Below are 9,352 nucleotides of genomic sequence, written 5' to 3'. Positions count from 1 at the left end.
TACAGGATGATGGTTTGGGCCAGGCTGAAGGGGCGCTGGGAGAAAGGACAGTTGCATTGCTCTCTGGTTTCCTCAAGGGAAGCAAACGCATGAGGCTTAGCAAGGGGACTTTGTACAGGATGATGGTTTGGGCCAGGCTGAAGGGGCGCTGGGAGAAAGGACAGTTGCATTGCTCTCTTCTGAACCTACACTGTCTCGTGCAATGAAATGCTGGTGCCCTCAAACACCTGTTGAAATGGGTGAGAAGGTGCTTGATGCTTTGCTGAGGAATTTAAAGCCAGCGTGACTGAGCACTGTAGGGAATGCTGGTTAAGGGCTTGACTTGGAGGAGGGGCACACAGTCTCTGCTGAGCTATGGCAGAGCGTGTCACGGGCGAAGGGTTTCTGAAGGGCGCCTGGCTGGTTGTGAGTGCTTCAGATCTGTGTCGGGGAGCAAAGGGGACAGGAGCCTGCACAGCATCTCCTTTTCCCCGCTCCCGTACTTCCCTGTGCTATTGACTGTCCTGCTGGTGTGCTGCTGCAGGGGCGGCTGGCTGGGATTGCCAGCCCCGCAGTGGGCTCTCCCCTGCCACGAGGGCAGAGACGATGAAGTTGAAGAGAAGCCAAGCTGTGAAATTTACTGATAGCACGAAACAGTGTACAGCTCCGTTGTGTCAGAGTTCTTTCTTCTCTCACAATTCCGCATAACTTTTATAAGACAGTTGCAGTCAGCAGGAGCACATCAAAGGCCAGGCAGAAAAAGAGTTGGTGCTGTGGTTCAACCCATGCCACAGTCCTCAGCGGTTCTGGGTTGATGCGAGCAATTTGTGAGGCAGCAGGCTGGAATCAGACAAACCCCAGCGCTGTCACACCCGGGAAGCCGGACTTGCCGCCAAAACAATGTGGCTTTGGAGAGGCCCCATGAAGGGCCTCCTGAACATTCAACAGCAGTTGGTTTCAGGCTTGGAGGAGATGGCATTTATTCATACGCTCACTGATAACCTTGGCCGGGGGGAGGAAAGGGGAATTCTCTGTGGCGGGTCAGGCTCAGCTCGTTAGCACACAGAAGTAGATGCTGCCTGATGAGTCCTGCCAGGGAGAGGGCTGGGCAGGCAGCTGCATCCTGCCTCCTACGCTCACTGTTTTTAGGTCCTTGTCACTGTCCCCAGCCATGCCAGGCTCAGATTTCGTGAGGGGCAGACAGCTCATGTGCTAATTACAGCTCATGAAATGGGGCCAGCCACCCTGATCCTTCATGTGACTAATGAATAGGCTTTGTTTCCTTCCCTTCTGCAGGCTTTAGTGAAAGGGTAAAGTTCAGGATTTTGGAGAAAAATCCAACATATCTTACTAGGCTTGGACAGTCCCTTGGTGCTTGGAAGCAAGCAAGGAGGATTAAAAGGACATTAGCTCCAGCTGTTCCAAGGCCAGCTAGGCCAGGCCTTAATCTGTACTGGGTAAATTCACGCGCTTTGTCCTTGGAAGTGCCTCACGGTCATGTTCTTGTTTTCCATATGCTCTAGTACTGCTCTTCCAGCTTTGGTTGGGTTTTTTTTTTGGGGGGGGTGTTTTTTGGGTTTTTTTTTTTTTTTGAGCCAGTGTTGCAGGTTTATGGTTTCCTGCAGCTCTTCACTGACCAGCATGTGAACAGGGGTGACTGTGGCAGGATGACCGCAGCGTTGTGGAGCAACAGCGGGGTGGTGTGTGTCACTTCTGAGGAAGCCTCATTTTCCTATAAGTGGCCAGCCAGGTGAAGGAGCACACACAGTTTATTTGCATTCCTGTCTGAAAAGCAAACCTGCCGCCTGACCTTGGCAGGTCTGGTGTGTTTGGAAGAAAAGGGCTGGCGGTAGGGAGCAGGTTACAGAGTGCCACCAAATGTAGGGAAGTGAGGGAAGGATGTTTGCAGACTCAGTTCTTGTTTGTGCACAGTGAAAATGAGGGTGAGGACGGCTGGGGAGACTTGAACAGCAAGGATTTGATGGTTAAAGGCAGATTTTTTTCATTCTTGGTTTCTTCTGTAGCTCAGAGCTTCCCAGCAGTCTCAGCCCTGTTCGTGAATTGAGGTTTTTTTCCTTCCATGAGCAGTGTTTTTCTTAAGGGGTGAGAAGAGTGGATGTGCATTTCCTTTCAGTAGGTCCAGCCCTGTGTGATTGATTTGTGTGCTCCATTGCCAGAGGCAGCAAACAGTACAGAGAAACTTCTGGCTAGGCTGGGGTTCAAACCGAGGTGTGTTATGAGCAGGGCATGCCAGAGGAGAGCGCAAGTGAAGGGTAGCTGTGACCATGTGTGCCAAATACGTCAGACCTGAGCTGCAATCTGCCCACTGGCAAGGCTGGCCATGTGGTGTCCCAAAGCAGGAGGGAACCTGGAGCTCCGCTACTGTACCAAGTCCTGATCCCAAAGGAGGCTTGACAGAAAACATTCTCCCCCATGTATTACCACAGCTTCACCCATTCATTGTTATATGTCCTGGTGCACCAGACACGTTCCCCCGCAGCCCACTGCCCTGTATGTATTCTCCACCACATCACCCAATGCGGTGCTACCTCCTGTGCCTCACTGAGGAAGCTTAGATCTGCAAGAGACTGGGATTCCTATATAAAATTAATACTCGTGGTGACAAAAGATCCCCTGAATCAAGGAGCCTTCAGGATATTGCAGTAGTAGCCAGACCTTCAGAAAGGTGGAAGATCATCAAGAACATTCTGCCACTCTCCTTCCTTTGTTTGCCCTCTTCCATCTGGCTGCAGCCACAATGTAATCAGAGTATTCACAGTGTAATCAATACATTTTACAGTCAACAGAAAAGGTGGTGGCTGGACTGTGATAAGATGAGGATAGGTAGCCTCACACTGTGGTGTGTTATCTGCGGGAGGGACACGTGTTAGAGGCTGCATTGCACTGTGAATAGCTGTCTGCCCGACCCTCAAAAATGAGGCATCCCAAAACCAAAACGTGATGGATGTGCTTACCCAGGCAGGGGTTTAAAAATCTTCTTTTTCCTGCATTTTGACCCTAACCCATTACTGCATGAATGGGCATTTCATTTCATTCCCACAAAGGGATCATTAGCTGCTAGGCCAAAAGCAAAAAAAGGCAGCTCTGCAGAGGAGGGGCCTCTCCAAAGGGGTACAGGACCTGCAGCAGCAAGGTCCAGCTCCAGATTTCACAGGGACAGCAGTCTTGAAAATGCAGGCACTTGTTTAAGTACCTTGTTGGGTCTGAGCTCTCCTGAAGAGCACTCAGTAGAGGCTAAACCAGTCTGGCTAGTTTGAATTCTCTTGCCCCGGTACTAAGTCAGGCATTTTATGGGATGGCAGAGCTGCGAAGGATGGTTCTTGTCCTCTGCTTGTCATCTGGTGGGTCTTTATGTTTCCCTGTGGTCTGGAGAGCGCCTGGGTCCTGCCTGCCCTGCTGGCAGTTCTCTTTTCCCCAGCCGCTGGTGGTGTCCCTGAAGGCATCAGCCAGTGGACAGGGCTAGGACTGAGATGTGGCTGATTATAGGGTGGAGACACTGGTGCTCTCAGTAATAGCTGCTCCCAGAACTCTGCCTTGAATAACATCAAGGCTGACTGAGGCATTACTAATTAAAGGGGACAGAGTCAAAGCCAAAACGGTATTACTTCCACTTCAGCCTGCAGTCCACTTCTGACCACACTCCTCAGAGGCCAGAAGTGCAGGGGAGAGATGTAAATGTTAAACAAGAGAGAGTCCTGCTTTGGCTGTTTATGTTTGTCTGTCTATTTTTGTAGAGCCCATATGAAAAGAAGGGGGTTGATTCTTCTGGCTTGTTAAAATTTGGTGCGAACCAAGGGTGGTGCCGTTGACATTAGATCCCTGTCACTGCGAGCAGACTAAACTCACGGTTTCTGGCCCTGCACCAACCAAGCAGATAAGCCTCCTTCTCCCGAGCTGTGAAACTGAAGTAAGGCAGAGCCCGCTCCCAGCGTGTGTTTGTGTGTTGGTAGCATGGGTGGTGTGGGCAAAGTTGAGCAACCACTCGTCCCAGCGCCGGCCAGCCATGTGCTTTGCGGTGGTGACACCTAGCGGGCACCACTTGGTGGCCTGAGCTTTGCAGCCAGATTCACCTCCTGGCTGTTGTGGTGGAAGCCAGGGAGAAGATGGCTAGGCTCTGGGGTGTCCTGACAGCTGAACAGCAGCTCATGGGAGTGCCAGGACCGCTCTTAACCTTGCCTTGTCTTGGTTTCTGTTTTCCAGAGAGAGCTACTGATGGGTCCTTACGGAGCGAGGACTGGGCTCTCAACATGGAAATCTGCGACATCATTAACGAGACTGAAGAAGGGTAAGGGAGCTGGCAAAGGTACACACCCAGCAGCAGGTCCCAGCACTCCCTGTAACACTACATCCCTAGACTGCAGCGGTAACTTGCACTGGTGGAGGTAATAAGCTGGGCTTCCCAAGAGTGCCTTAGACAAGAGACTCTGCTAGGAGACCTAGAGGCACAGCAGAGCTGTCAGAGCATCTGTTAGATGATTCCCCATAATCTTTGTGAGTGCTGCGAGGCATTCAAACAGGCCTTCAGGGTCCCTGGAGAAACCTTGATTGAAGCCAGGCTGCCTCCCATCTCTCAAAGGCGTATTTGCAATTCTTTCACTTTGGTTAATTCCTCCTTCATACCCCTCTCTTTCACTCCTCGGGGAATGTAAATCTGTGCAGGCTGGTGACTGAGGAGAGGTAAATCTCAGGCTGCTATTCAGTCCTCCCACTCTGCTGGGGTTCACTTCTCAGATATTTTAATGTACAGTCACTCAGACATATGCAAAGTGGGTGGGGGAGCTCTTGTGTCCCTCTCCCTGTGGGGAGATGTTCAGAAATCTGCCAGACTTATTAACTCTGGAACTGGGGATTTGCCAGCGGATTCAGGGGGGACTGCTACTTCTCACAGCAGAGATGTCAAGAGAAGCATGTGAAAAAGAATGTGCTACATGGAATAAAAAATGTAGGTTTCACTCCTGCTGTCCCACCCCACAGTGATGCTGACAGAGGGTTAGCAAGCCCAGTTTTCGGCTTCACAGTTTTATGAAAACAAAGGCAAACATCTCTACTTACAGATCTGTCACCACTTCTTTTCCATGCTATCCCCACAGTGCAAATACACCTGTTTCTGCCAACAGTTGTCTGTCCTGCGATGTGGCCACTTGGTGTTTCAATTCTGGGCGCCTGATAACACATCTGTACTCTCGTGGCAAGGTGGACTCTCCCTTTGCCCTGCTAATGTCCATCCACTGCAGCCATCCTGCCCCACCGGCTGATCCACTCCTGCACTCCTTGTTGCCTCTGTGTCTCCACCCCATTTTTCTCCAGCACTGCTGCTCTTTGGGCCCAGCTCCTCTTCCTGTGCTCTGCCAGAGTGTGTTGGTTCATTTGTGCCCTCTCAGAAGACCGCAGTGGGCTGAGACCATGGTGCTTCTTCCATCTGAGAATGGTTAAGGAGATCCTGCTATGCTGCTCTCTTATCCACCTGCAATATAGGCAAAATTTTGCCACTGCATTTCCCCTGCTGCTTTTTAGCCTCCTTTCCTCCAGGGATATGTTGTTAAACAGCTTCTTTCTGAGCAACACAAGGATTGCTGCAGCTTGCTCGCTCCTTCCTGTTTCTAACCCATGCCAAGCTTTTTTGTGATCTCCTCCTCTTCAGTCTCTGCCACAGGATTTTGCTCTACCCCCAAGTAGTGCATTTCTAGCATTGCTTTTACTCTGCTCTCTGGCATGTCCTTTACGCCTTGGGTTGTTGCAGGCATGAGCACAGAGGCCTCCAATTTCAGAAAGAGCACTCACTAGCAGGACCCTGCTCTTCTTGCAGAACCACAGACAGAAGCTGCTTTACCAGTCATTGCTTCAAGCTGCCCTGAAAACATGGTGGGGAAGGCATCCAGAGCCAGTGGCTGTTTTGCTTTACCTCTCTGCAGGTGGGTCTTAACCTTCTGATGATCTTTTTTCATCTGATTTCTCTTACAGGCCCAAAGATGCCTTTCGAGCCATTAAGAAGCGAATTGTAGGGAATAAGAACTTCCATGAAGTTATGCTGGCTTTGACGGTGAGTTGTCAGGGCTCTTTCTCAGCTCTGTGATATACTGCGGTAAAGCTGTGTCTCTGGCTGAAAAGACACAGATACCTAAAGCCAACAAGGCAAAGACATAGGCAGAGAAAGCTATACCTAATGATTCATTGCCTTTGAAGGTCCTGGAGACATGTGTCAAAAACTGTGGCCATCGCTTCCATGTTCTTGTGTCCAGCCAGGACTTTGTAGAAGGTGTCCTGGTGAGAACAATCCTGCCGAAGAACAATCCACCTGCCATAGTGCATGACAAAGTGCTGACCCTCATCCAGGTGAGCCAAGAAGCATGAACTTCTGCACCAGTTCTGAAGCTGTTTGTTATGTGTTTGTACGGAAGACTACTGTAAATAATGATGGGCTGTACTGTTTTCTTCTCCCCAGTCCTGGGCGGACGCCTTCCGCAGCTCACCAGACTTGACTGGTGTCGTTGCTGTCTATGAAGACTTGAGACGGAAGGGCCTGGAGTTCCCCATGACCGATCTGGACATGCTGTCACCCATTCACACACCACAGAGGGTATGGGAGCATTGCTGAAGAGGGGGTTGTTGGGCGGCTGCCATTCTGGTGCTATGAGGGGACTTTAGGAACTCTGGCTTGCATTTAGAGGGCTTTTGGGGAGCAAGGAGCTCTAGGAGAGCCTCTTTGCTGGAAGAGCTGTTGAAAGCAGATAGGGAGCTGCCATCAACATTTCTCTCCTTATTGCACTGCCCTGACAGCTGTGAGTGTCTAACATCTCCTCCCTGTCACTTTTCCCACCTCTGTAGACTGTGTTCACCTCCAACTCCCAAACTGGACAGAACTCACCTGCGGTCAACTCCCCTCAGGCGATAGAGTCCATCCTCCATCCTGTCACCCTGCCCTCTGGAAGAGGCACATCTGGTGACGCACCCATCACACCCACACCAGAGCAGGTGAGTTGGACATGAGCCCCGTGGTGCTGCTGTCTCTTCCTGCATTTGGGGGCTCTTTCGCAAATGCTGTTCTGGGACTGCCGTCTTGGTCCTTCCCCAGCCTTTGTCCTCAAGGACATAGTCCTCTAAAGCATAGTCCCTTGAGAGCTCCCCAGAGCTCCACTGTGGTCACAGTGATGAGCTGGGATACCACACAGAGCGGTTATGCTTTCCTAAGACAGGGCTGCTTGCAGGTAGAGGGAAGATCTCCTGGCTATTGGGAATTGGGAGACTGAGGCATAGAGGTTTTGAGTGAGGTCTTTTTAGTGCAGTACAGCAAAAGCTTGCTCAGTAGATGACTCCTTATCATCTTTGTTTATCTTCCCTCACTGCTGACTTTATATGAATCAGCTCTGTCTGGCTATGAGGTTCTCCTTCCTCACCCTGACTTTATACGACACCATGTCCAGCACCAAACCTCCAGCTGACAGTAGGCTGCCACCCTTTGCAGCACAGGGGGTCTAAACTGTTATTAAGAGGCTTATTAACAGCTTCTGAAAATGGAGGGATAAAGCTTCAACTGCTCACTTAGCCAAGGCTTGCCTTTCAAATGGCAATTACGTTTTTTCCCCCCTCTTACACCGCTTTGGAAATGAAATTATTTGAGTGGCTGCCACAGAGGAGTGGCTGGCTGGGGAGAGATTTGAATCATAACAGCAGCCTGTGCTGGCTATTGAAAATCAAGGCTAGGCTAGTGACCAAAGATCCCAGGTGAGGCCCTGGCATGAACTTGATGGTAAGTAATGGAGCTTCCTTCTGCTGGGAGCTCCCGAGAGCTAAACTGAATAGTGACAAATGAGCTCCCCAGTGACCATTCCCTTCAGGTCTGTGAACACGCACACGTGTGCAGTGCGCTGCAATTCAGAGGTACCTCAGCTGTCTTCCCAGGCAGAGCTGTCACTATCCCTCTGTTTTGCAGATCGGAAAGCTGCGTAGTGAGCTGGAAGTGGTGAATGGTAACATGAAGGTCATGTCGGAGATGTTGACAGAGCTGGTGCCGTCCCAGGCCGAGCCTTCTGACCTGGAGCTCCTGCAAGTAAGGAACATTAGCAGGGTGGAGGGCTGGCACATGCAGCTAGATTTAACAATGACTTCATGGGTGGAGGCAAGACACAAGCCAGGCGTGGGGAACTGGACAGTTTAGTGTGGGGCTTATCAGGAAGTGATGGGACAAAGGAGGCACAGGGAAGGTGGAGTTTCAACAGCCAAAGAAAGTTGCACTATTGCAGCTGGAATCATCTCACAAGTCCCCAAGACCTTTCTGGATGTTGTGTTACACAAGAGGCATACAGTCATGGTCTGTAAAGCTCAGACTCAGTTTACCTTTCACACCAGTATCTGTTGCCCATCAACACTAGGTGGTAGCAAGTAGCCTCTGATTCTGTCTGTCCGAGTCAAACTTCCATATATGAGTGCTCAGCCTTAGCCTACATTTGTGGTAATTTCCCCTTGCTTCGAGCAGGAGCTGAATCGGACATGCAGAGCCATGCAGCAGCGTGTGCTGGAGCTGATTCCCCGTATCCTCCATGAGCAACTCACTGAGGAGCTGCTCCTTATCAATGACAACCTCAACAACGTGTTTCTGCGTCATGAAAGGTACCTTTCTCCGCCATTCTCTGTCCTGCTCTTCCTCAAGAGTTTACTGACCCTTGAAGGCCTTCTATCCCATCTTTTTGATCTGACCATGAGTATAATGTTCAAGATGTATCAGCCTGTATCATCCATCTTGGAGAACAAAGCCAGTTCTGTTTTTGCTGATTTACTTCTGTCCCTTCAAATCTCCTGTGTAAGTTACTGATGGAATATAAAGATGTCCCTGTGGCATAAACCAGAATGAGGGAACTGCATGGAAAGAGCTGGTTTTCTAGCTCTGAGGCAGGAAGGACTTGCCCAAGTGGGGTCAGCACCTTTTTATTTTTTTCTTCCATTTCATCAAACCCATCTCTTAAGCTAGGATGAAGTCTGGAGAATTTAGTCCCTATGTTTGTATGAGCACGGTTTGAACCATTTGAGTTAGAAGTAGCTCTGGAGGATCACAAGAAGCTTCTTCACACCACCTCCCAGGAGACGTCAGCTCTGTCTGCCTTGTTGTGGTGTCTTTGGCCTTGAGGTGGAATTGGGTCCTGAGTCATGGTCCCCCTTTTCTAGTAGGAAGGAAAGGGCAGACTGTGCCAAGCCTTATAATAAATCTTTTGGGCTGTGGGTGAATAAGCACACGCTACTGAAATGCATCCTGTCATCTTTCTTGCAGGTTCGAGCGTCTTCGCACAGGTCAGCCTGTTAAGGTAATTCAGAGCAACTGCCTTTCTGTGCAGCTTGGTTTTCATCCTGCAGGTCCAGG

General features: G+C 50.2%; 1 protein-coding gene across 1 annotated transcript in view; it reads left to right on the top strand.

The window, feature by feature from the left end:
- The first annotated feature begins 1,322 nt into the window (after positions 1–1,322).
- The window catches only part of TOM1 (target of myb1 (chicken)), a 15,630-nt gene continuing 7,600 nt past the window's right edge, over positions 1,323–9,352 (top strand). Inside the window, exons 1-9 of the mRNA XM_010138014.1 lie at positions 1,323–1,350; positions 4,201–4,285; positions 5,962–6,040; positions 6,184–6,333; positions 6,443–6,577; positions 6,826–6,972; positions 7,931–8,047; positions 8,474–8,607; positions 9,263–9,296. Of these exons, the coding sequence (XP_010136316.1) occupies positions 4,248–4,285; positions 5,962–6,040; positions 6,184–6,333; positions 6,443–6,577; positions 6,826–6,972; positions 7,931–8,047; positions 8,474–8,607; positions 9,263–9,296 (834 nt within the window). The 5' untranslated portion in view covers positions 1,323–1,350; positions 4,201–4,247. The remainder of the gene's footprint in view (positions 1,351–4,200; positions 4,286–5,961; positions 6,041–6,183; positions 6,334–6,442; positions 6,578–6,825; positions 6,973–7,930; positions 8,048–8,473; positions 8,608–9,262; positions 9,297–9,352) is intronic.

This window comes from Buceros rhinoceros, unplaced genomic scaffold (genome assembly GCF_000710305.1).
Source record: "Buceros rhinoceros silvestris isolate BGI_N320 unplaced genomic scaffold, ASM71030v1 scaffold22190, whole genome shotgun sequence".
In the NCBI taxonomy this organism is placed as follows: Eukaryota; Metazoa; Chordata; class Aves; order Bucerotiformes; family Bucerotidae; genus Buceros; species Buceros rhinoceros.
Note: the sequence above shows the minus strand (reverse complement) of the source record. Positions and strands in the feature narration are given on the sequence as shown.